General features: G+C 46.6%; 1 protein-coding gene across 3 annotated transcripts in view; it reads left to right on the forward strand.

Annotated features, from left to right (window-relative positions):
* EFR3B (EFR3 homolog B) overlaps positions 1 to 27,585 on the forward strand; it is an 88,455-nt gene that overhangs the window by 24,391 nt on the left and 36,479 nt on the right. For all 3 annotated transcript variants that reach the window (XM_061210875.1, XM_061210873.1, XM_061210874.1), the window contains exons 2-4: positions 12,445 to 12,521; positions 13,548 to 13,675; positions 23,617 to 23,767. In XM_061210875.1, coding sequence (XP_061066858.1) covers positions 12,445 to 12,521; positions 13,548 to 13,675; positions 23,617 to 23,767 — 356 coding nt within the window. The remainder of the gene's footprint in view (positions 1 to 12,444; positions 12,522 to 13,547; positions 13,676 to 23,616; positions 23,768 to 27,585) is intronic.

Below are 27,585 nucleotides of genomic sequence, written 5' to 3' on the forward strand. Positions count from 1 at the left end.
GTGGTTTAATTTACAAGTCAACAAGCTGGATAAGAGCCTTTGTTTGGTGCCATCTGTAAAACAAGAATACTTGTATCAACCTCATAGACTTTTGTAAAGAGTAAATGAATGAATGCAGGTGAATCACTTAAGGTGGTGCCTGGCACAGACCAACTGAAAACGCGGTAGCTGCTGCCGCTGGTCAGGATGACCCCTGCTCGATTGTGTTTCTACTTGGAGATTTGTCCTTGGGCATTCGAGAGGGGATGTGTGTCTACCTGGATTTGGATTTAGATTTCTTAACAGCTGTTTATGCTTCACACTCCAAGTATAAAATGAAACCAAAAGGCTTTAAGGGCCATTCTTGCTCTGAAATTCCATTTTATTCTATCTTGCCTTATTTCTCCTAAGTTAGGGAAGAGATTTTAATAACAGTTATCATAGTAATATCGATGATGATAACAGCTAATATTTTTTGAGTGCTTATTATATGCCAGGAACAGTTCTAAGAACTCACTTGTGTTAACTTATCAAGTCTTCACCACAACCCTATGAAGTAGGTTCTGTGGTTTCCATTTTGCAGATGAATAGCCCGAGTCACAGAGACCTTGAAACCTTGCCTAAGTTTGCACAGCTGTGAGAGCTGGAACTGAGGTTGGAAGTCAGGCTGTCTGGTTCCTGAAAATAGTTGGGATACATTTTTCCTGCTGTTAGTGTTTCCAAGAGACAAGGAATGGAAAAACATTCTGTTTATTTTTACCTATTACTCGCTGGAAGTGTGATACCCAAGCCCAGGGCAGCTTACAGTTAGTAAAGAATAGAAGCCCTGACATTAAATCAATTGGACACATTTCTCTGTTTTTCAATCCCCACCCTCAATTAAGGTGGCAATCAGATTAGCCAAGATTGGCCGGAAAGCAGTGAGCGTATTGGAAGTGAGGGAGTTCCAAAAGGTCAGGCTACTGACAGCTACTGGTTGTCTGTGAATTCAGACACAGTCTGGTCCAAACTGTCTCCCCACGGAGAATTCAGCTACTGTTTAATTCCACTTCCAATAAAATCTGTCTGGAAACTCGGACTCTGCCTCGTTCCCCAAACACATTTGTGTCAGCACCTCCTCTTGGTCTTTCGATCCCGAATCTTCCCTGGACAACGAGAGATGGGTCCTGGCCCTACAGATGTCCCCTCCACCGCACTACTGTCCCCACAGCCACATGGCGCCATTTGATTTCCTTATCACCGATAAAACCAGACCAGGCTCTGCCTGTACGATTCCTGGCTTTAATTATCAAGGGCAAATCACTGCATCATTCAGAATAATGAAAAATTGGAAGCAGCAATGGGAAATGATTAAATAAATCGGGGTCTTGTCAAAAGATGGAATAGTAAGTAGCCATTAAAATGAGGTTCTGAAAAATATTTAGTGAGACAGTAGATGCTCACAATATAAGAAGAACATAGGTTTTAATGCTATACTGTATGATCCCAATTTTATGTGCATATTTTCAAAATATGTATAAACACAGAAACAAAAACCAGAAGAAATACATTATAAGGTTAATAATCACAAATCGTGTGATTATAAGTGATGCTTACATTCATTTTTATTTTTTCCAATTTTACACTCGTATACACATGAGCATGTATTCCTTTTAAAATCAGAAATAAGGAAAAAGGGAAAAAGAGAAAAGGGAAACTTTATGGTTTTCTTAAAGTTTTTCCCTTTGAAGTCCTGTTGACTTTTCCTTTCATGGGTTCACCAGTTCTTACCAGCTCTTTCCACCCATAGAGATCCAGCTCAGGTCTTGCCTCTTCCAGGAAGCCTTCCTGGACTCATCAAACTCCCAGAGATTTCTTCAGTTTTATGGACTTCTTAGTCTCATTGCGACACATCATCAACTTTAAATGTGGGTGGGTCTCATGTCCCCAACTAGAGAGTAAGTTCTTTGATGGCAGAATCTATATATTTAAACTTTTTCCTCTTCCCCACCCGACCCAGCGAGTACTGCACAAAGTGCTGAAGTTCAATTCACATCAGCTGGACACAAGACCTGGTCCTCACGGGAGGTACTTGAATCTAACGCCCCTTTCTCTCTGAACTTTGTTCTGTTTCCTCCAATTCATTTGAAAGGAGTGTCAGTGCCATTAGCCTTGGGTTAAATTTTATTGTAAATTGTTTAAAAAGAATTCAGTTTGCTTTGGTAGGGACAAGCAAGTCCAGCCCTTGCCTTTACAAGGGGATTGTAAAGCCAAGAAAATAAATATGAACTATTTTAAGCAAAAAGGCATTTTTCTTGGTGAATGGGAATAATGGCATTGATGTTTATAAAAAGGAAACCAAGGTCTAGGAGAGGAGGTGACTTCCCTGGACCTCACGCTGATCAAAGGCATCACGTGTCATGCCAGTTTTCCTCGAGTCCTGCTGGGCTCCAAATACTGTACTGAGGTTAGAAGAAAATGAGACCCGAGGAATTTACAGTTTATCTGGGGGGGAGAAAATACCATTCACTGAAATAACAGCCTGAGCAAGCAGTGGTAGAAGATTGTGTAAGATAATATGGTACAAGGGGTATACAGAAGTTAGCTGGCAGAGGGGAAGTAATGCCTAGAGTTGGATGTTATTAATGAAGGTCTGCTAAGGAGGACTCAGTGCATGCTGGGGTCTGCCAGCGCCCCCCGCCCCCCGCAGTGTGATGACTTCAAGACCCCCAGGACCGTGACTCTGACTTTCCTGCTCCTTTACCATCTCCAGTTTTTGCCCGGTCCCTGTCACCTGAACATCCTTTCCTCCGCAGCTGTGGGGCTCTCCGTGGCTGGATGGCTCCCCCAGTCTGCTCCTCAGACCACCCAGCCCTTCTCACAGCTGGACTCTGATGTGGCTTCTGGCTGCTGGACAAGAGCTGTGCCAGGAGGAAGGACATGAAGACGGAACGACCCCCACTTTTACAGGGCATCCTTTGTTGAATGCCAAGTGGAAGGGTTGACGTGTAGTGTAATGATGAGCCACACAAACGGCTTAGCTGTGAAGCAAACTAAATCAAGCAAAGATTTGCTTCAAAACTACCTAGAGAATGAATTGAAGCAAGGAGACTGGCCGAGTGGCATTTACAAGGACTGGATATCAGGTGTAAGGGAGGGGTCCTAGTATGGTAGCTGTGGCAAAAGAGAGCACAAGATGAACCTGAGAAATTGTTGAGGCTGTATTTTGGGGAAAGTGATGGGAGAACTAGGGGAGCCTCAGTGCAGAAAGGCACATGCTGTGTGACTTTGGGCAGGGCATCTGACCTCTCTGATCCTGCTTCTTTATAAAATAAGAATAATAGTACAAACCTTAGTGTTTTGTTTTGAGTATTATACATACAAAATATTTATAAAGTTGCTTGGCCTAATGCTTTGCACAGAGGAGGTGGTAAACCGTGGATTTTTTAGTTATTAAAGATCAGCATGACAGAGGCTGGATCAGTGATAAAGAGAGGAAGGAATCTAAAGGAACTAATATTATATCTCAGGGGGCCTGGCAGGTGATGCTGGGTTAGAAATGGGGAACTTGGGGGAAGTGGCCTAGATGTTGAAAAGCATGATGTGTTTAGTGTTTGAGAGTTTTTGCTTGTTTCAGACCTCCAGTCACCCCAGGTAGTGGGTAGCTCTGATCAAGCGGACAGATCAGTCGAGAAAATAGGATCAGGCAAGCAGAGCAAAGGAGAAACAGGGCCGCAGCGTGCAGGAGGTGTGAAGACACAGTTGCTGCCAAGTGAGCGGTCCAGAGTCCACGGAGGCTGCCAGCAGCTGTGAGATCTGCCATCACATGCTGCCAGGCAAAGAGCTGGGCCAGTGCTTCTTATCCTGGCCGTGCACCAGAATCACAGAGGATCACCTCTGGCCCCTCCTCGGAGACGCAGGACTAGCCACAGGCCAAGCCAGGAGACAGCAAACGGGGCTTAGGGGGTTGGGGGCCAGCAGGCAGGGGGCCAGAGGGAGGCAGGGGCGGGGCAGAAGGAACTCTGATTCCAGGCTACCCACTGCCCAAAGTCCCCCTCCCCCCCACACACCTGGAGGGGGATTGGCCCCAGTGAGCCTGGCTCCTAGCCACAGGTGGCAGCAACCCCAGAATCCTGGGCATGATTCAGGAACTGGAGCCAACGGTTCTCCAATAGAAACGTTCCCTGAGTCCTAGGAGAATGTCCTGCAAGCACCCAGAGACCTTTTGCTAAATGCCTGTCATCCTCTTACTGACTTTGAAATTCGTGATCGCTTTCCTCCCAATCACACACTCTTTCTTCATTCAACAGATGTGTATGACTGTTTCTCCCTCCTCCTCGCCACAGGTTAGACCCTGTTCAGGCTCCGGGATAGGCAGGGACAAACAGGCATGGCTCCTGCTCTCCAGGAACTTACCTTTGAGTGGGGGAGACAGAGTGTGGACACATAACGAAGTATGTCAGTTGGTGAAAAGTGCTACGAAGAGGAATAGATCAGGGATAGAAAATTAAAGGAGAATGATGGTCAGGGAAGTTCTCCACAGTTAGGTGACATTTGGGCAGACGTTTTAGGGAAATGAGCATGGGAGCCTGGAGGATATAGAGAGGAACATTCCAGATGGGGAATATTAAGTGCAAGGGCCCTGTGGCAGGATGGTACAAGGAGGCCCCTGAGATGACAGGACGGGCCACTGGGGCAGGTCTAACCATTCTTAGAGGTTTGAAGTTGGAGGAAGCCACTGAAATGAAGCCACTGAGTGTCATTGGACACTCTGTTAATCCCGCTGATATGATTTTTTAGTAACCAGAGCAGCTGCATACATACTAGTGAAATTGGCCATATCACGTTTCCCTCTCTTTCTTAAAATAAGTATAAAAATATTAGGTAAGACAAGTCCTAGTGACAGAAGAGGATCCTTATTAAATTTACTTTTGGCATCCGTGGCTGGATATGCCAGACATGATCCCCAGAGAGTGAGAGAGGGCCCTGGTAGAGAGTGTTTCTCTCTTAGAAATAGAATGACTCATAATTTAAAAGGTTCTCTTACAGGCAAATGGCGAATTGAACTCCATATACTTCTATGTACAAACATTAAGAATAAATACAATTAGAAGCAAGACTAAAGAAATACATGAAAATATATTACTTAATCTCTCGTAACAAGGAACTGTTTTCGATTTCTTTTTAAATGTCTTCTATTCTTTGGTTTTTTTTCCCCCTGGCCTGGTTGTGGCTACTTTGAATTCACCTTTTTCTGGTTGGAAGCTTTCTAGGGGTGCCTGTGGGTTTCTGTCACCTCCTGAACTGCTTTGGCACCCAGAGGCTGGGGGCTCCTGACCAAGCCCTCTGGCTCTTTGCCTTATCAGAGAGGAGACCTTTATTTGCTGCTTTGATTACCTACCCAGGAAGTGTGGAGCTTTTCTGACTTCTGGCTGAGATTCCAAAAAATCTCTTTAGTCATATGATCGGTCCCTTTTTAAAGTAGAGCAGATAAGATGGTAAATAGCTTTAGGTTATTTTCCCCAATGATCCTTGTGTTTCTTTCCTTTAATCAGGACATGGTCAGCTATATGGCTTCATAGTTATCTACCCCATTCTCTTTTGAAAGTTACTGTGCTTGCTTAAAAGCAAACAAAAAACTATTAACTTTTTCTATACTCCCCCCGCCCGCCCCCCCCACCCCCCCCCCCACCCCCCCACACCCCCCCCACCCCCCCGCAACAAGGCTATTAACTTTGCTTCCTTACCTTATTTTCCTTAAAACTGGGTGTGAAAGGGTTAAAACACAAGCAAACAAACTCCAGAGCTCAACATATCAGAACAGTTTGTAGACGCTTGTATACTGGTTTCCTCATATAAAGCACCCTCCCCACCCAAATGTCTCCAAGGTTCAACTATTAGAGATTATTTTTTTAAGCCTTTAAGCCTTAATGCATATACCCTCTGGAAGACTATTGATCAGCTACTAGCATCTCATCAGTTAGATAATCAGACAGGGGACTTTGAATTTTAGCAGGGGGTCGGGGAGGGGGGCGGTGCCAATAAGGGCATGTCTCTGGGATTGAAACCGTGCACCTCAGATTGGGACTTGAACCTACGTGCTGGGACTCAAACCCGGCCAAAACCCTGATTGGGACTTGAACCCAGGTGGCAGGGACTCGAACCCAGCCAAAACCCACAGTCTTCCAACTGAGGTCACACACCTGGTTTCAGGACTTAATGAAGCTCAGTTTCTTGAGGTCTCATCGCAGAAAGAATTCAGAGACAAAGTGATGGGTAAGAAGTGGATTTATTTGGAGAGAAACACATTCCACAGACAGAGCGTGGGCCATCTCAGAAGGTGAGAGCGGCACCAGGGTATGGGGTTGTCAGTTTTTATAGGCATGGGTAATTTCATAGGCTAATGAGTGGGAGGAGAATTCCAGCTATTTTAGGAAGGGGCGGGATTTCCAGGAATTGGGCCACCGCCCACTTTTTGATCCTTTTGGTCGGTCTTGGAACTGCCATAGCGCCTGTGGATGTGTCATTTAGCTAGCTGATGTGTTACAGTGAGCGTATACTGAGGCTCAAGGTCTAGTGGAAGTTGACTTGGACTCCTTTGGTTCTAATCAGTTTATGTCATGTCCTCGGGCTGTGTCATTCTTTCAAGGGTTGTGCCCTGCCCCCTTCCCTCCTGTTTCAGGTTCGGTGTGAGCAGCGTGAAGTCCCCAAATGCCTTAGCTTGGAGGGCCTTAGGGAATGGGCAGAGAAATGAGGCAAAGAAAGGTGAAAGGCTTTACAGAAAAGTAGTGGGTGGGGAAAACAGGAAGAAAGTGGCAGAGGGAGTGGACAGGGCAGCCATCCTCCGGGGCTCTGCTCCTCCTGCCCTTTTCCCCTGAGCAATCGGGTCCTGTCTCACACACCAGTGGTCAGTGAGGGCCAGTGACCCTCAGAGCTCCAGCCCTGGTCTCTCCCATGAGTCTGAGCCCTCCTCACAACTACCTGGATGATCCCACCTAGATGTCCCCACTCCCTCCAGCCCCAGCTACCTCTCTCTTCTCCATTTCAGTCAAAGGGGTTGTGGTCTCTGGTCGCTGGACCGGAAAGCCCACAGTCATCTTTTGTACCTTCCTCCTGTTCCTCCTCATAGAGCTCCTCAAGTCTTGCTGATTCTGCCCCTTGCTCTCCCATCCTGATAACATCACTCAGTTCAGGTATTTGCCCCTGACCTGGGGCGATTCACTCACACATCTCTGCCTTAAATCTCTATGTCCAATCCCATCTTGCATGCCACCTCTGGACTGATCTTTGATGTCACCCACTGCTCACGAGGCTCCCAGAGCTCTCGGTTAATTTAGGCAAAACCTAAACTCTTCAGCCTGTTGTTCAAGGCTGTCCTCAGTCTGGCCCCAGCCTGGTCTTCTGTATCTTTCTTTCAAGGGAGTTAGAAAGGAAAAAGGAGCCAGGGAGATGTTATCATTTAATCCTCACCACAGCCCTCTGAGAAGGAACCATTATCATCTTCATTTTTCATACGAGGAAACTTGGGTTTAGGTTAAGTAACTTATTCAAGATCAAACAATAAGAAATTGGAAGAGCTGGGATGTCGTCCTAAGCCTGTCTGACCCCAGAGCCCAAATTCTTAGCCACTGTGCTCTGGTGGCTTGCAGACTCAAAGTGTGGTCCCTGGGCCACGGCCATCAGCATCACCTGGAGTCTGGTGGGAATGCAGAGTCTCAGGCCCCACCCCTGCTCTGCTGAAGCAGAATCTGCATTTTAATAAGATCCCCAAATGACGAGTGTGCACTTTACAGTTTGAAATTATAGAGGAGGAAAAAGTTTTCTTTGACCCTCTGAGGGTCCCTGGCTGGGTCTGAAAATTAAACTGACAAAGACAGATTAACAGGAGAAAAGCATATAAATTTGATTGAATTTTTACGTGTGCCTGGGAGCCTTCACAAGAGAATGAAGACCCAAAGAAGTAGCCAGAGCAGGAAGATTGTATACCTTTTAGACAAAGAAACAATACATTTGTGAAGAACTGACCAGACAAAGGGGTTTGGGCTATGGGTAGTGAATGGTGAGGAAATAACTAGGAAGATAAGGGTTAGTTTAACAAGGTTTGTTTGCAGATTCCTCTGGTGACTTCTTAAAAGTCTGTCTCCAGTAAAAGGAGCATTTATTTCTCCTCTTTAGGCAGAAAAGGGGGAGCCTTTTGCTGCCACTTAATTGCCTTCAGCTCAAGGCAATTTTTATGTCAAAGGGGCATATTTTGGGTTGACATATTGTGGTTTCCCTCAAGATGCACTGCCCTAGTGGTCTTTCCCTTTCTGTATAAGCCTTCCCTAGTTCCCTAGCTAATGCATCCCTTCCCTGGTATAGTACTTAAGAACATCGTAGCCCCTAGAGGTAGATTTTGGAGGTTCAAATCCTGCCACTTATTAGCTGTGTGGCCCTAGGCAGGTAACTTAACCTTTTGGTGCCTCAGCTTCCACATCTGTAAAATGGGGATAAAAACAATACCTACCCCATGGAGTTGTTGTAAGGGTTAAATGAGTTGATGCTTGTAAAGTATTTTAGCACTGTGTCTGGCACGTAAAGAATAAAGTACCCACTGTCCTTTTCACCTCTGTGAATCCTGCCCCACTTCTTCTTGCCCCTCGTCTCCTGGGAAGCCTTCCCCCAACCAGCAGAGCTCAAGGTGATTTCTCCCTTTCCAGATTCTATTGCAAATGGTCTGGGACTTCAATCGTAGAATTGTACCTTAGGGAAAATCTCCTCTTATTATATTGATGAGGAAACTGAGTCTCAAAGATCAAATGGCAGAACCAGGACTTGAACCCAGGACTTTTTAAACTCTAAAATTAGCAGTTTCCAATGTACTCCATTTATAGTAGTATATACCTTTCTGTTCCCACACAGTAGCCAATACATACGCCTTGAAAAAAGAATATTAAAAGTATTCATCATGCTGCTATTTATAATAGTGAAAAATGGGGAGATGTTGATTTGAACAAATTTAAATAGATTTCTTTACCTTATGACTCTTCAGAGGCTTTAATAAGCTTATTTGCCTGCAAATCTGAAATGGAGAATTTGGTGTGCCAGGTTTCATAGATTTATTTGTCCACAGACCCTTTTTCTGACGAATGCTTGTTAGTTACCCACTGTAACTACTCTCCTGGCAACCCTCCAATGTCCAGTCCTTTGGGTTCTCTCCAGTGAGCCTCTTGCTTTATCTCTCGACAGCGTTTGACTCCAGTCTGTTGTGTGCGCTGGTAACATGTCACATTTGCATTGAGGTTTGTGGAGCTGATGCTGAGGCAGGAAAGTTCAGGGATGCTGGCTTTGAGAAGGTGGCCAGGCAGTGACTGGAGGTTGAGGTCAGATTATCATTTCAGACCCACAGGCTAGTGAAGTTTGATCTTCTGGGAACGTTCTGGGATTCTTCCTTCTTAGGCCTTCAGCTGCCCCTTGACCTTGCTCACCATAGCTGAGTAAGTGGTCAGTGGGGAAGCCACACTAAGATGTACCAGCCAGGACCGACCAGCTAGCAGTTCGGGAAGGGCTCAGCTGCCCTAGGCTGGGGAATGCAGAGGGGAGAGCAGCTGGCCGGGACCTGCACTGGGTGCTAGCAGGCCGGCCCTGCTTCGAGTGCTTTGCTGCATAAACTCGCTGTGGCCTCACTGCAGCCCCGTGTGCTAAGCCCAGGACACCGAACACACAGAATGTCATTACCTGCCCAACACCACACATCTAGGAAGCAGCAGTGCCAGGATTTGGTTTGAAACCCATGCTGCTGCCCACTCTGCCTCCCCAACCCCTGCCCTCCAAGGATCTGAGGAGGTTGGAAAGAAAGAACAGACTAGAAGGAACTGCCAGGGTGTAGGTCAGGAAGCACCCGAAAGCAGTGCAGCTCTGCTGATAGGGGCACCTGCTCCCATCTCTTGTTCTCTGGCCTTCTCACCTCTCCCCACAGGCAGGAGAACACCTGGGCGTCGAATGCAATGGGTTCCCACGGAGGCCCTGCGTCGTGGCCTCTGTGCTGGGATGGGGAGCCCCTGCACAGAGGTTTCTACCCTGAGTACCCAAAATGGGCTTGTGCTTTCTCGACAAGTTGGGGTTTCTAACGACCATGAGCTCGTCCTCTGTCCAGGGCAGGTCCCAGCTCGCGGGCCCTTCAGAAAGGTTTGAAGAAGGGACTGACATTGGGGTTTAGGGGCCCTAATTTCTCATTGTCTCTAGTTCTCACTCCCTTAAAATGCAAAGGGCCAGTGTTCCTGTTTTAGGGAGCATGTAGGGCACATGCCACTGGGCATCCGGGGAAGGAGCGTGCTGACAGCCGCAGTGGGCAGAGAGAGGGCAGGAGGGCAGGTTTAAATCCTGGGCCTTGAGGCCAGGGGCCCCAGGGAGCTGTCCTGTCACGAGAAATAGCCCTGGATGCCAGCCAGCTGGAGCCCAGACACCTTCTCCCAGGCGGAGGCAGGGAGGAGATGGGGAGACGCCAGTGCCAGCCCAGCCCAGAGAGACCGAACCCAGAGTCCGGTTTGCAGCCGAGGATTAGGTCCACAATCCTCCCTGTGCCCGGGGGGGGGGGTGGGAGGCTGGGGGCACACAGGGATCCCAGTAGTGCCTGGATATCGCAAATCTGATATCCTGTCCTCAGGGTGCCCCTTGGCTTCTCCAAGGACACGCCCATCCCCTAACAACCGAGTCTCCCCTGGAGCCCAGATCGCGGTTCCTTTCTCCTCCTGGTGGTGCCGCCCTCACGCCCTCCCCATCCTGGTCCCGGAGAGCCGCCGTGCTCGCCGCTGTGAAGCTCTTTGTGGCTCTTTGTGTGATTTAAGTAATTCCCACTAAAGTAATTCATTCTTTTCTGAATGACCCATAGGCTTGATCCTTCCAGGGCACATTTGCATTTCAAGTAAAGCATTTGTACAAACAGATTTAAGCGTTAATTGGTAGAATGAGGAGGCAATTATTTTTTGCTGGGGGGGTACTTTCCCAGGCCCTTCCCTGCCATCCTCTCCCCTCCCCAATGCAGGGAGGGTGTGGCTGGGATGTGCCAGGGGAGGCGTCTGTGTCAGGAGGAAGGGAGGAGATCAGTGCTTCCAACTGAAATTTTTTTACGGTGGGACCTAGACTCATCAACTTTTTATTTTCCCAAGGTTTGTTTTATTATCACTGATTTCCTAACACTGTCATTTCACAGCACCAAAATACAAAGAGGGAGCTCATGTCAGTCTTCAGCTTTCTGAAAACGTAGTACATTATTCTTAGTTTTTTTCATTTTGCCCCAGACTAGTGAGAACCTCCTGGGGTGGGGGAGGGCTAGTGGTGAGAACCACCGACTGGTGGCCCCCCGAAGCCCTCCAACTGTCAAACACCAAGGCTTTCAAACACTGCAGTCACGCTGCATTAAAGATGCATTTTCAAATGTTAATAATTAATGTCAGTGTTAATTTATCATAGTTTCACATAACATTCTATAATGGAAATGGCCCCAAGAGCGAGGATGGTAAAGGAGATTGAGGACCAGAGTAGAACAGAAGTGGGGATCAAGCGAGGGGGCAGGGTAGGTGCAGCAACCGCTCTTCCAAGCTGTGTCCATCTTCCAGGACACTGGGGAAGAGTCTTGGGCTGCAGGAGACAGTTTTATAGTCTTGTCCCAGAGAGAGAGAGAGTGTGTGTGTGTGTGTGTGTGTGTGTGTGTGTGTGAGAGAGAGAGTGTGTGTGGGTGTGTGTGAGAGAGAGTGTGTGTGGGTGTGTGTGTGAGAGAGTGGGTGTGTGTGGGTGTGTGATTGTGTGTGGGAGTGTGGGGGTGTGTGTGTGGGGTGGGGGGAGTGGTGAGTGTGTGTGTGTGTGAGTGTGAGTGTGGGTGTGGTTATGTGTGGGGGTGGGGTGTGTGTGTGAGAGTGTGTGTGTGCGTGTGTGTGTGAGAGTATGTGTGGGTGTGGGGGGGTGGGGTGGGTGTGGGTGAGTGTGAGTGTGTGTGTGATAGTGAATGTGTGTGTGTGTGAGGTGTGTGGGAGTGTGTGTGGGTGTGAGTGGGTCTGTGAGTGTGGGTGGGGTGTGTGTGTGCATGCGTGTGTGTGTGTGAGAGTGTGTGTGGGTGTGTGAGTGTGGTTGTGTGTGGCGGTGTGAGTGTGTGTGTGAGTGAGTGTGTGGGTGTGTGGGAGTGTGTGAGAGTGTGTGTTCGTGCGTGTGCGTGTGTGTGTGTGTACACATGTGTGCACACGTGTGTGTTCTATGGCTTGGCTTCCTGAACAGGTGCTGGTCAGCTGGCACCTATGTCTGATTTCCAAGCAAAGACACACAGCGGAAAAGGCAGACGTCTTGGAGTGGGGCTGGGGCTGGGGAAGCAGTGGGAAGGACCGAGGCCCTGGCACTCTAAGGGAGGGACCCTTCTGTTCCAGCCTGGGTCTGGTTTCTCACAAACCGCCCAACCTGGTCCCCTCAGCCTAACCAGGAGGCTTAGCTCCCCGGTGTTTCTCATTGCCGTTGCAGGTGTGTGCGGCTGCTGCGGTGCCCTGCGCCCCAGGTACAAAAGGCTGGTGGACAACATCTTCCCTGAGGATCCCGAGGTGGGTCACGTCTCCTGCCGCCAGCACGCCTCTCACCACCTCACCCCATCCAGGGCCCTGGGGGCTGCTCCGAGGGAAGGCAGGCCCCGGGGCTCACTCAGACACACCGAAACCACGGCCACGGCCCCATTGGTGACCAGAGGCAGCTGGGAGCCTGAAGGCTGAGGAGCTTTGGACCCCTCTGAAGGCAGGATCTGTAGAGGGCTCTGGAAGTGTGTCTCGGTGTGCTCGGTGCTTCTGGCCACTGCTGAGCATTTTCTTCACTCATGTCTCTCTGGGTGATAGTTCCTTGAGCCGCTAACTCTGAATGGTACTATTTCCCTGTTGTCAGGTGTGAGCATTTCCCTTCTTGGGTTTTGGCTCTGGAGCTCGTGTCTTCTCCACGCTCCCTCTGGTATCTGCCAGGTGTCAAGTGGGCACAGGGGACACCTGGCTTCTTGGTTTCCAAGCTGCCACTCTACGGTCAGGCTGCATTATGGGTTATGTGGTTTCGGAAAGGGTCTGATGTACTTGACTTCTTTTCTGGAAATCAATGACCTCTTCTTGATAGGCAGTGGAGGGTCACATTTCCAGCATCCTCTGGACAATTCCCTGAAAGCTGCAGAGCTGCCTTCTTCCTGTTCACTTCTCGATGTTGGATATCCAATACGTTTTAATTCTGCATTGCTTTCATTGAAGACTTGTCATCCATTCATATACACACATATACACACACACATATATACCTTCATGTACATACACATATACATATGTAAATACATATAGTGTACACATGCACACACATATGTACATTTATATCACTGACTATTTTTGCTTATAGCTAGCACACTTTGGGTGAAGTTGTGAGTTCCTGGAGAGCAGGGTCTATGTTTTAATCATCTCTAGATCCCCAAAACCCACATGTATGTGTCGCATACATGATTGGCACTCTGGTAAATGTTGATTAAGTTGAATGACCATTTACCTTTAGACTTGAACTCTTCTAGCCATCGCATGGCCACAGTGAGGATGATCTGTCTTTTACAGGATGGCCTGGTGAAGACCAACATGGAGAAGCTGACCTTCTACGCCCTGTCAGCTCCAGAAAAGCTCGATCGCATTGGTGCCTACCTCTCTGAGAGGCTCATCCGTGACGTGGGTCGTCATCGATATGGGTAAGTAGTATGGGAGGGTGGAGAGAGATTTGCAGAAACTATATATTTTCAGGGCAAAACATAGGGTCCTTTTATTTATTTATTTTTGGTTGCATTGGGTCTTCGTTGATGTGCACGGGCTTTCTCTAGTTGCTGTGAGCAGGGGCTACTCTTCGTTGCGGTGCACGAGCTTCTCATTGTGATGGCTTCTCTTGTTTCAGAACGCGGGCTCTAGGTGCACGGGCTTCAGTAGTCGTGGCACGCGGGCTCAGGAGTTGTGGCTCGCGGGCTCTAGAGCGCAGGCTCAGTAGTTGTGGCGCACGGGCTTAGTTGCTCTGCGGCATGTGGGATCTTCCCGGACCAGGGATGGAACCTGTGTCTCCTGCATTGGCAGGCGGATTCTCAACCACTGCGCCACCAGGGAAGTCCCAGCGTCCTTTTAAGAAATGATAATAGACTGGATTGTTGAACAGCCTGAGAAAATGGGGACTGGGAGTGAGGAGTGGGTTCCCTGTGCTTCTCCAAAGGGTAAAATGTGATACTGTTGCCAAGATTTGGGAAGAAGGGGGTGTTGGCTTCCTAGGAGCACCTCTGTTAACCTCCATTTACCCCCATGTCTCTATCCAGAAGCCATCATACACCATTGAACACAGAATGTGCCGTTATTCTCATCAAACCCACCCTGCCTCATTCAGCTTACTCTCTTAAAAAGCAAGGAGGGACTTCCCTGGTGGTCCAGTGGTTAAGACGCTGCCCTACCACTGCAGGGGGCACGGATTCCATCCCTGGCGGGGCAACTAAGATCCCACATGCCATGTGGTGTGGCCAAAAATAAATAAATTTTTTTTAAAAAAGCAAGGAGGAACCGTCTACATTCTAGTGGGAAAGCAAGGTTAGGGGTAATTTGTCCCTTAAAAAAACACTTAGGGACTTCCCTGGTGGTCCAGTGGTAAAGAATCTGCCTTCCAATGCAGGAGACGTGGGTTCGATCCCTGGTGGGGAAACTAAGATCCCACATGGCACAGCGCAACTAAGCCCATATTCCACAACTACTGAGCTCATGCGCCTCAACTAGAGAGCCGGCGTGCCACAAACTACATAGCCCACGCAGTCTGGAACCCGCGTGCCACAACTAGAGAGAAACCCACGGGCCGCAACGAAAAATCCCACATGGCACAACGAAGATCCCGAGTGCCGCAGCAAAGACCCAACGCAGCCAAATAAATAAATAAATATTAAAAAAAAAAGTTATGTAACTTGATTTTAAAAAAAATACACTTAAGTGAAGTATTTATCTATCTTCTAGGAGGGAAGGACTTGCTGCATTTAGAAGAGAGAGGAATCTTAAAGAAAATGACTGATCAATAGATTTTTTAAAGTTAATTAATTTATTTTATTTATTTTTGGCTGTATGGGGTCTTCGTTGCTGCGTGCGGGCTTTCTCTAGTTGTGGCAAGCGGGGGCTACTCTTTGTTGCAGTGTGCGGGCTTCTCATTGCGGTGGCTTCTTCTGTTGTGGAGCACAGGCTCTAGGCGCACAGGCTTCAGTAGTTGTGGCATGTGGGCTCAGTAGTTGTGGCTCACAAGCTCTAGAGCGCAGGCTCAGTAGTTGTGGCGCACGGGCTTAGTTGCTCCGCGGCATGTGGGACCTTCCCAGACCAGGGCTTGAACCCGTGTCGCCTGCATTGGCAGGCGGATTCTCAACCACTGTGCCACCAGGGAAGTCCCTGATCAATAGATTTAACAGCCAAATATGTAGATTGAAATACTAAGATACCACCTTCACTTATCAAATTGATTTTTTTAAAAAAAGTATATATAATTTCCAGTGTTAACCCAGGGATGGCAAAATGAGAGGCATTTTCATACTTTTCTAGAATGAGTACAAATTGGTTGAAGCTTTCTAGAAAGTAATTTTGAAATATATGTCAAGAGCTTCAAAAACACTTATGCCCTTTGATCCAGTAATTCCATTTCTATTCATCTATCCCACCTTATCAATCTTATCTATAATCTAACTTTACATACAGAGATGTTCATTATGGTAATTTTTATAATATTGAAAAGATGGAAGTAACTTAAATGCCCAACTAGAGGAGAATAGTAAATTATGGTGTTTATCACTTCAGGAAATGTTACCTAGTCAATAAAAATGATGTTTATAAACATACTTTCCACATAATATGGAAAATGCCATAAGTAAATGAAAAATAGAATACATACTTATATACACAGTATTTAAATCAAGTTAAAAACAATAACAAATCTCAATGCCTGGAAAATACAGTAAAAATAAATATGCCAAAATATTGAGTACTCAATATTTTGTGAACAATGTGGCTGGGGTTTTTGGTTTCTATCTACATTTTTGTGTTTCCTAAATATTCTCTATTGAGCATGTATTACTTCTTCAATGAAAAAAGTCAATGGCAGGACATACCATGTTTGTTACGCTACCGTCATGTCACAATCTGGAGTGGGGCTGGATGTAAAGAGAGCTCTAAGATGTCCCTGGTGGCACGGCTGTTGGAGCAAAGGGAAGGGTAGATCTAGGGCAGTTGTTCCTAAGTCCCATTGGTTCTGTTCTCTATGAAGCCTTTTATGTCCATCCTCTACTTTCCTCTGCTCCTACCTTTCTCCTGATGCAGGCTCCGGATTATGGCAGTGGCCTTGAAAATTGTCTCCCTCCTTCCCATCTTTCCTGTACTGGCCCTTCCAGATCAACACTATGATCTTCAAAACACAGACCAAGCTATACTTTCCTGGCTTCTTTAGTGTATAATCCAAGGTCTCAGCTTGATTTGTGGGCTCCTCCACTACCTGTCCCCCCAACTTACCTTTAACCCAGCCACACCTGCCACAGCTGCTCTAAACCCATTCCAGATGGACTAGCTGACGATCCCCCCTGGCTTTCTGGCCTCTGAGCCTTTGCAGTGATCTCTCCCCTGGACCCTCTTTCCCCCCCTACTACCATCCATCAGCCCCATCACCCTCCAAGGTCCCTTCCTCCTGGTGAGGAAGGTGGAGTGAGAACCAGAGTGTAAAGATCTGCATTGTGCTGACAGCGTATAGAGGTCCACACCTCCACAGGACCCACCAGCCACGCTTACATCAAGCTATCCCTGGTATAAAAGCAAGACCGGAAACAATTCATTTCTATGATCCCTTTCTATAATAAAATTAGGTTACACGCTCAGGAAAAAGGGCATGAATATAATGAACATGCTGATTATATAAATCACCTTGACATTTTATAAAGCAGGCTCAAGCAAGTAAAAATGACTTTATCCTAGACTGAACCTGAAACTAATATGCAAGCAATACCATTAAACATTTAATACTAATTTTTCCTGCCCTCTCTGCAGCGATGGTTCTCTCAGTAAAAATGTCCTGTAGCCAGCAGAGCCACTTAGAAACATTCCACTGCCCTTAGAACTGCAACTCAAAATTGGTATCGTTCTGTTAAAAATAGCCATTGCAGCATCTTAAGTATTTAAAGCCTTGACGGCCTCACTGGGGGCTCTAATCATAAACATTCGGAGAAGAAAAATCTGTTAGATCTGTTCTCCTGTTCTCTCTCCTCTCCCTCCCCGTCTTTCCTTACCCAACGCCACATTCATCATCATTGTCCTAATCACTGATGGCAGCTTTGGAAGAGCGAAATATTTACCTGCGGACAGTCTGAGGAGCTGTCTGCCTACCATCATGCAGGTGTCTGTGTTGTTTTTTTTTTTTTAATTTTTATTATTTATTTATTTTTATTTTTGGCTGCGTTGGGTCTTCGTTGCTGTGTGCAGGCTTTCTCTAGTTGCGGTGAGTGGGGGCTACACTTTGCTGCGGTGCGCGGGCTTCTCATTGCGGTGGCTTCTCTTGTTGCGGAGCACAGGCTCTAGGCACGCGGGCTTCAGTAGTTGTGGCACTTGGGCTCAGTAGTTGTGGCTCGCGAGCTCTAGAGCGCAGGCTCAGTAGTTGTGGCACACGGGCTTAGTTGCTCCGCGGCATGTGGGATCTTCCCAGACCACGGATCGAACCCATGTCCCCTGCATTGGCAGGCAGATTCTCAACCACTGCGCCACCAGAGAAGTCCCGGTGTCTGTGTTTATGGTTTGACCATGTGGACGTGAACCTTGGGTGTTGGACCCAGTGGCAGATCCACCCTCCTCTGCTCGTATGTGTTTGGCATCAAGGGTGATAACCAAATGCGGGCAGAGAGAGGATAAGATGAATTTCAAGGTATTGCTCCTCAGTGTGGGCCATAATGGGCAGTGATGTGCAGAGCAGCAAAAAGTGAGAATTCTTCATATTTTTCTCCTTCCAGTTCAGCCCAACTGCTAAAACCCCCCTAGAAACTGGAGAGCAAGGGAGGTAACGGCGGTGCTGGGTGAGATTCAGGGTCAGCTGACAATGAGCATGGAGCAATGACCACGTTCAGAAGGCCACATTAGAATCTGTCAGGTTCCCCACTGCCTGGAGGATGGAGACGCCCATGCCAAAGAGGGGTGGGCTACTCCCTGAGAAGACTGACCCTGGAGCTGACCTGGTGGGGCTCCCAAGAGATACACTGTCCCCAGAAGGACCCTGAACCTGGTTGGAGGATGGAGCTGACCCTTCAGACAGAGATGTCACAGATTCATACTAGATGAGGAGGTTCATCCTTCCCTCCCTTGGCTGAGGTCAACCCCTACTTCGGGCTCCTAAAACCCAGAAGTTTCTGTCCAGCAGTGGGGACATGACTAAATACATTCAGACTGCCTAGAATAAGAGGTTCTTTGTCAAGGCTCTTTGAGTGATTCTTGGGCAATGACTGGCCCTGCTAAAGCTGCCCGCTCTCTCTGTGTGCTGGTTCCCATCTCTGACCCTAGATCTGCTTTCCTCTCCAACCAAGTCTGGTTCTCAGACTTTGACTGCCAGTTCCTCCTTTCCTGGAGGCTCCTAAGCCCACTCCTGACTGAGTGAAAGGTGTTCAAGCAGAAGCAGCTGCTTGTTCTGGCATTCAATTCAAGGTATTTCCTGCCTCACTGCTAAGCACCAGGCCCCCTGTGTATTTTCCTCACTTGTCATAACTCACCTTCTGCTTTGGTTGGCCCATGACCCTGAGTTCCTGTTGTTATAACCTGCTGAGTAGCCTCTCCTGACCTCAGTTGCTGCCTGTGAACCCCAATCCATCCCAGATTCCTTGAGTTCTGCCTTCTTCACCTACTGGGAAGCCCTACTAGTGGATCCAAGATCCTTGGTCATCACCTGCTGCTGTGGTCCGTGCCCTGCTCTTGCCTTCTCCCTTGGGCCCCTGTGGTGGGCTAGTCCTCACCAGCTCCTTTCTTCCCCATCCTGTTCCAACTACCCAGTCAGGCCAGTTTCTTTTTCTTTTCTTTTTTAAAAAATTTTATTTATTTTATTTATTTATTTTGCCTGCATTGGGTCTTCGTTGCTGCGCGCGGGCTTTCTCCAGTTGTGACGAGCGGGGGCTACTCTTCGTTGCGGTGTGCGGGCTTCTCATTGTAGTGGCTTCTCTTGTTGCGGAGCACGGGCTCTAGGCGCACGGGCTTCAGTAGTTGTGGCTCGCGGGCTCTAGAGCGCAGGCTCAGTAGTTGTGGCGCACGGTGTTAGTTGCTCCGCGGCATGTGGGATCTTCCCGGACCAGGGCTTGAACCTGTGTGCCCCGCATTGGCAGGCAGATTCTTAACCACTGTGCCACCAGGGAAGCCCAGACCAGTTTCTCAGACCTATTTACACTGGACTCCTTTCAGGATACCAAGCCCAGAACAGATCTCTGCTGAGACTAACCTATTTGGCCCCAGTCCTGTTAAGTGGACATTACCCTGAGAAGCCCGTGCTCTATTCCCTTTGAAAGTATAGACTTAATGATTAAGATGTACCCAGGAAGGTTATGATAAGATAGGACCAACGCAGCGAGCAGGAGGTTCCAAAGCCCATTGACTTCTAATCTTCTAAGATACTTTGAAAAGTTCAAGTTCGCAATTATAATCCTTACGTCCTTAGTGTTGGGATCAAAGATGGGGATTGAAAGAGTGTGTATTCAGAGAACTAGGCCTTAAACTTTTTTACTTTTCTGTTTCACTTCTACCATAATTTTCACTTTCCATCAAAATTTCCACTCCTGGTCAGTAGCCAATTTTTTTTTTTTTTCTGGCTAGCAAAGGATGGTTTTCCTTATCAGGATTTTCTGGGAATTTTTTTACAGGAAAGGGAAAAGCAGCAATCTAAGCTCTGGGGTTTGGGAGGCCTTCTGGTTTCTTCTCTTGCCAAACCCCACCCCGCCCCTTCCTTTCCCTCATTTAAACTCTATAAAATAATGGTGAAACCCTTCATGCAGAAGGATGCTGGGATGATTCATAGAAGAAGAGAATTCCATGCTGCCTGCTCCCATTTCCCATCCGCCATGTTTGGTTGCCAGAATGTGTTCAGGTTTCTCTGCAGGGAAAACCTGTCCCTTTGGAAGGGCCCCGGCCCAGGCTGCTTCCCCAACCCTGCAGGAATCAGTCTGCTTCACGGCCTATACAGTGGACCCGGAACATGCCAGGCCTGGGTCTGCAAGGCACGACAGGTATCCTGATCTGTGGCTGTGACATCCTGTGAAGGGCAAGGCTATCGAGGACCGGCAGGCCCTCCAGAGCAGGAGGGACGTGGCTCCAGTTCACCAAAGGAGCTCAAACACCCAATGCTGCCTTTGTATTTGAAAGACGCTCTGTAGATAAGAGCATGACCAGATCCATTTGTGAATGTGCCCAGAGACAGCTATTTAATGATATTTAATAATATTTTAATTTAATAATATTAAACAATAATAATAGCTGACTCAGTTCATATAGATAAAAGAAATTAACATTTTACAAAAGTGAGAAGGAAAATTTCAGAGTAGAGAGGCTGTTTTACTTATGGTTGTTTGGTAAAGAAGTTAGGGCAAGGGTACTGAAGAAATGGTGACTGATGTCTTTAAAAAAGGACATTTAGAAAACGTCATGACTGCTGTTACTTTTATACACATGGATTTGCAAAGCTGGCTTATGTGTGAGGCAGTTCAGATGCACAATGTCTGAAACTGAGTGGCTGCCACGAGAGCTTTGTGGAGCTTTGTGTTGTGGTTTTGTAGTATCTTCAGAAATCATCCTATAGTCATGCTTCCTGTGCATTCTTTTTATTTAACCAAACTCTGTTTTAAAACAAAGACTAGCTAATCAAGAGTTTTGTACTATCTGCCTAACCTTCAAAGAGATATGATTTGGATCAAAACATAAAGAATAAATCTTTTAATTCATCCCCTATTATATACACGGCATATAAACCTGACACTAGGCAGCTTCTTTTTTTTTTTTTTTTATTTGTATTTTTTTTTTTGGCTGCTTCGGGTCTTAGTTGTGGCACACGGGATCTTCGTTGTGGCACGCGGGGTCTTTTGTGGCGCGTGGGCTCAGTAGCTGCAGCGTGAGGGCTTAGTTGCCAGCGTGGGATCTTAGTTACCCGACCAGGGATCGAACCAGTGTGCCCTGCATTGGAAGGCGGATTCTTAACCACTGGACCACCAGGGAAGTCCCTCTAGGCAGCTGCTTAAAAGGAGGCCTTTTGCTACTTGCTTTGACTTAGAGGCATCAGCCTGACTCCTTAGCACCCAGGTAGGTTTGGAGTTCTCCACTCACTCTACCTTGCTTGCATTTTGCTTGTATCAGGAAGTACTTCCTGTGTTCCACATGGCTCTATGAGTAGAGGGATCACCACCCTGTAATGGGCACATGAGCCGCACTCTGTGTACATGGAGTCTGCCTGATCTCCCCTCTTGCAGGATGGAGTCATGTTCAGCCCTTACTTCTCTTTCCTGTGAGGGCAGTCCCTTGAGTTGCTTTGGATTGCTCAGGATTCACTTTTATTTGTGCCCTCAAGTTTCTAAAGCACTCCTAAACCTGATTATCAGATACTTGTGTTATTTAGGGTATAAAGAGACTTGAAAATATAGTGGCTCCAGCAATATGGAAATATTTTTTCTCTCTCTCATGCAATAGTCCAGTCTGGGTTGGTGGGCTCTGCTCCGTGAGGTCATCCCGGGCTTTCACCTCTGGCCATCCATTTGCTGCCACTCTGCAGCCAGCAGGAAGAGGACCCGGAGGATAATCCTGTCTTTTAAGCAAGCAGTGCTGACATTGCTTGCATCACTCCCTCTCATTTTAATGGCAACATGTAAGTCATGTGGCCTCACCTAGCAGCAGGAGAGGCTGGGAAATGTTCCCAGTGAGCAGCCACAGCTCAGCTAAACTTCTAAATGACTAGTGAAAAGGGCAAAAATAGATTCCAGGGGAGACATTTAGCATTCTGCCCCAGACACCTAACTCCTTAATGAAAACTGTAAAGATTTTAACCAGAATAGTTTTGCAGAGTCTCCCTTATTAGAAGTTAAAAGATAACCTTTCTCTATGAATGTCTGCCTTGCTTTCTTTAGAATGCAAATGCTTGGTAAGTAGGGGATGTATCTTTCATGATGTGCCTTACCTGACCATATGCTCATTATGTCACTATCGTGGAACAAATGTTGGGTTTGAGCTTAGATGTGTATTCCTGATTCTCAGTAGGAATTTGATTTGTGACCTTTTTCTTGGGATTTAAGAGAGGCATTGAAGAAGACAGTAATTGGGGGTTGTCCTGCAAAGGCTAGTCTGGAAAGGATTGGGCATTTTTATTTTTTATTTTATTTTATTTTTTGGGCCGCGCTGCAAGACTTGTGGGAGTCTTAGTTCCCCAACCAGGGATTGATCCCGGGCCATCAGCAGTGAAAGTGCAGAGTCCTAACCACTGGATCACCAGGGAATTCCCAGGGTTGGGTATTTTTAGCATGGAGAAGAGAAGAACATGGTAAATGAGATTGTTGTTTTCATGTGGTTGAAGGGCTGGCAGGTAGGAGAAGGTTCAGCTCTCTTTTTTGCTGCTTCTAAAAGTAGAATTGTGAATAAAGGATAGAGGGTATTAGGGTTTGCTTGAAATATAAAGAGGTGTTCATTTGGTTGTCAAAAAATGGGATGGGCAGCTCTTCACCATTGGATGTCGTGTGTTCCTAGTTTGTGAAAATATTCACTCGGGTTTTAGTCTTTAGAATAATTAAGTAGTTAGAGACTTAGAATTGACACAGAGCACCTTCTTCATAAGGAGAAAAGAATTTTCATTCTGTGTCTATTTTATTCTCCATGAGGTAAAAATGCTCCCTGGGCAAGCTGAGTGTCATCCAAACATGGTAACTCTGTCAACCATATTGTTTGAGTAGTACTTCATTATAGAACTCCTGAGGTCTTCAAATACAAAAATTGCAATTTTATGTTCCTTAACATTTGCAGTTGGCTGGTCCTCAGGCCCATTTCAGATTCTTCATAAACTTTCTTCATTAAGTTCTTTGCTTCCTCCCCACTAGAGCCTCTTTCCTTCTTTGGAACCCTCGTGGGATGTCATTTTTTTGGTAACATTTCTTATTTTCCCTTTAGAGGAGATATCTGTGTATTTATCTTATCCCTCCCACTCTAGACTCCTTAAGTTAAAGGACTTCTTCATCCTTACACCCCTGCACTGACGAGGACAGTGTCAACAAACACGTCTTGACTTTGATTGAGTAATTCTCTGACCTCACTGGGTTTGAGTTCAGAAGCTGCTCTTCTGGGCATCAATTCTTTCTGCTTGTATTTCCTCATGAAATGGTATACCTCGTCTGTCCTCATGTTCATGTTATTCATAAAATAAGGGGCTGGATGAATTCATCTCTAGGCTCCCTTCCAGCTCTGCTTCATTCTGCTTCTCAGGGCTGGGCTGGAGTGAGCACTTGTTGGAACAACTGTCCAGTCATCAGCAACCTGGGGAAGAGCTGCGTTAGCTGGATGCTGCCCAGGTGGTCACTGCACTGCCATCTAGATCGCCCCAGTCATGCAGTGGGGGCGTGAGGCTGAGTGATGGCAATGGTGCTGCTTTCCCCAGGTACGTGTGCATCGCCATGGAGGCGCTGGACCAGCTGCTCATGGCCTGCCACTGCCAGAGCATCAACCTCTTCGTGGAGAGTTTCCTCAAGATGGTGGCCAAGCTGCTTGAGTCTGAGAAGCCCAACCTGCAGATCCTTGGCACCAACTCGGTAAGGAGGCCCAAGGGGCTTTGGAAGTGGGAATGGTGGGGAGGGGGTGTAGAACCTCTGGGTCAGCATTGTTACAATCCATTCCTATTTGGTTTCTGACTTTTAAAAATGATTTTTCCCTTAAATAAGTTTAGGTGAGGCCCCAATAGATATAAAAATAGAGAGGGAGGTATTTCTTTGAGAGCAGGGGGTACCCAGTGCCCTCAAAGCTTGGCCCCTGACTCCATGGGGCATACTTTGAAAGCTGTCCAGGTTGTGCTTCTTTCGAAGACAGAATAAACTGATGTTCACAGGACAGAGGGATCAGATAAGTGGGAAGATCACAGGGAAGCAGGAAACAGGGCTTCTGGCTTAGTTCTGCCCTCTCCTAGCTGGGTAACCTCGAGCGGGTTATCTTTCATGAGCCTGGCTTCTCACTGATACCCAGAGTGGATTGAACTCAGTCCAAGCTTTGTAATGTAACTGGTCTCAGTACAAGTGGCTGCTATCATGAGGGCTTATGGTTTTGGGAGAGAAGAGCTATCAGATATGTCAAGAACTCCCAGCTTTGTATGTATGTAACATACTTGAATATCCCAGTTGTTCTCTTCCATTTCTTGCTCTCTCTCTATTTCTTCCCCTTCAGGGAATACTTTCAGCTCCAGGTCTTCAAGCAGCTTGGTGTTAAAAGCCCTGACATGCAACTATTTTACAAATATCACCAGGAAAAAAAAAAAAAAAAGTTTAAGGTTTGCCTTCTTAGCCTTCCCAACCTGACTTTTCTGAATGTTTATTGCACAGGTCACAGCTGCTTTCCTGTTCTACTTAAGTTGATTTAACCAGAAGATAGTCTTTCAACTCTTCTTTCAAAGACCAAAACTAACAACCTGTTCCCCTCTTTCCTCTCTCTGTGAGCCAGCTGCCTTTGATAAATTACATATACAGTAGCTGAGGGTAAATTCTTTTGTCATGTTGCCCTGGCAACAGCTTCAGTTACTGTTTCACTTGCCCTGTTTAAGATAACTATAGTCTAGAAGAGAACATGTACATGGAAACTAAACCAGTCATCAATGCATCCAGAGGGTATCTCCCCAGGGGTCGGCAGGGGAGACATAAAAGCATGTGGCTGCCAGCTCTAGCGTTCCCTACATCACATCCTGGCCTAGGGTAGGCATTTTGTTAGCTACAGCCTTGAAAATTCAGAATCCTGCAAATTCCTAGATTCCCCATCACAGTGAGTCACAGTATTAGCAAGAAAGCAGTTGACTAATGATTACCGTACTGCAGACAATGGAGATTATATAAGGAGAGGTGATTATAAGTAAGTTGAGTCAGATAATTGCAGTAGATTCAGAGTTCAGCTTCAGAGGCAGGCTTTGCTAGCGGTGTCCCTCAGCCAGATGCTCTTTCCAGCTCTCTAAGCCTGGGACCTTCTCTCTCTTTCTTTCTTCATCCTTAATGGATCTTTATCCAGCTTGTACTTGACCACCCCAAGGATTGAAGCTATGGTAAAACTTGTTAGCAAAAAGTCTGGTTTTGCTAATCCCATTCCTGCATATCATATGCAGTAAAGTATAATTTTTTAAATTTAAGTGATGCTTTCAGGTCTTTAATGAGAATATCTGAACTTGGGATGACAGTGAGGGACCAGGAAAGTCAGGGGATGAGGCGGAGCCAGAGCCAACTAAGCTCAATTATTTGCTTAGGGATTTGCTTCTGCACACCTGCCTTATTGCCTGAGAGGTCCAAATGTGTGTCTCAGGGACAGTGCAATGACCATGTGCCCTGACCTTCTGAGGTCACTCTGTGAGGATAAACTGAAAATATTAAATATGAGAATGCCGAGGTCCTTTACATAAACAATCTAATATATTAGCCTAGTGTAAATAATAAAATTATTATGAAGGATCACGGATTTAAAGTTTGTACTTTCATCCCTACCTCACAACATATATAAAAATTAACTCAAAATAGATTAAAGACCTAAATCTAAGAGCTAAACCTATAGAGCTCTTAGAAGAAATATAGGGGTGTATCTTTATGATCTTGAATTTGGCAATGGATTCTTAGATATGACAATAAAAACAAAAGGAGCAAAAGAAAATATAGGTAATTTGACTTCTTCAAAATTAAAAACTTTTGTGCATCAAAGAACACTGTCAGGAAAGTGAAAAGACAACCACAGAATGGGAGAAAATTTTTACAAATTGTATATCTGATAAGGGTCCAGTAACCAGAATATATGAAAAACTCTCACAGCTCAACAGCAAAAAGAAAACCCAATTAAAATGGGCAAAGGACTTGAATAGACATTCAAGAAGATACACAAATGGCCTAAAAGCACATGAATTGATGCTCAGCGTCACTAATCGTTAAGGAAATGCAAGTCGAAAAAAAGCCACAGTGAGATACCTCTTCACACCCACCAGGATGGCTATATTTTTTAAAATCCTATAAAATGACATGTTGGATGTGTAGAAATTGGAACCCTTGTACGTTGCTAGCGGAGATGTAAAATGGTGTAGACACTGCGGAAAACAGTTTAGTGGTTCCTCCGAAAGTTAAACATATAGAATTACCATATGACTCAGCAATTCTCTCTAGGTGTATACCAGAAAGAACGGAAAATGGATACTCAAATAAATACTTGTACACCAACGTTCATAGCAGCACTGTTCACAATAGCCAAAAGGTGGAAACAACCCAGAAGGTCACATATTATATTTCCATTTAGATGAGATATCCAGAATAGGTGAATCCATAATGACAGAAAGCAGATTAGTGTTTGCCAGGGTCTGGGAGGGAGAGGAATGGAAAGTGACTGATTAATGACTAAGAAGTGGGTTTCCTTTTGGGGTTTTGCTTTAGTTGCAAAACATTGTGAATGTATTGAATGCCACTGAATTGTGCACTGTAAAAGGGTTCATTTTATGTTTTGTGAATTTTACCTGAATTTTTAAAAATTGCGCTTTCGTCTCAGGTCCTCGCATGCAGGCCTTTGTGTTTGCACTGCACCACAACCTGAAGTCAAGTCCTTTGGGAGGGGAGGGAAGCTTCCTGCGGCACGTTTGGGTGATGCGGGACCCTGAGGCTCTCTTCCTCCAGTAGAGCAGGGGGGCTGTGACTTGCTCGAGGCTCTGTCCTCCCCTCACGTTCTCTCACCATCCCCCGGCCCCATCCCTCATCAAGACCTCACCTCCCGCTGCCTTCCCTTCCCTGCCAGGTTCAGCTCCCGCTGAGGCTCCCTTTCTCGGCCTCCCTCCCGGGCCGTGGGAGCCACGCTCCTTGTCCGCCTGCTGCAGCCAAGCTCTGCCTTCTCCGCCCTAATGCGCCTGCTCAGAGAACCGCCGCAGAAAACCGCATGACGCGAGGCTTGGGGCCTCTACAGATGCGTGCTGTAAATTTTGATTTGGGCCTTCAGGGCAGCTCCTTATCCATTCGTTGACCGCTGCCCCTCATCCTCTCAGTGGTCACTACAAATCTGTTTTCTCCTCAAGGACCATCCCGAATCTGCTTCTTCAGTCTCAGAGGTGGCCTTGCCTTCTTCTGCCCACTGAGAAAATGGGGGCTGCCAGCTGGGGGTCCCTCAACTTGCTTCCATCTTCTTCCTTCCAAAAGGTTCCCTTCTCCTCAGGAACCTCCTTAAATCCATTATTTCTCTCTCCATGTCTCCACCCTTTCCCTTTTTCTGGTTCCTTCCCTTAGTCTAACTATAAGTTCAGGTCTCTTCCAGTGTAAAAATAAAGAAAGAAACAAACAACCAAGGAAAAGAAAACAACAAAATTACATTCTACATGACCACAAAGTACCTTTAGCTTACCTGACAAAGCTAACGATCA

The sequence above is a fragment of the Eubalaena glacialis genome, chromosome 14, assembly GCF_028564815.1.
Source record: "Eubalaena glacialis isolate mEubGla1 chromosome 14, mEubGla1.1.hap2.+ XY, whole genome shotgun sequence".
NCBI lineage: Eukaryota > Metazoa > Chordata > Mammalia > Artiodactyla > Balaenidae > Eubalaena > Eubalaena glacialis.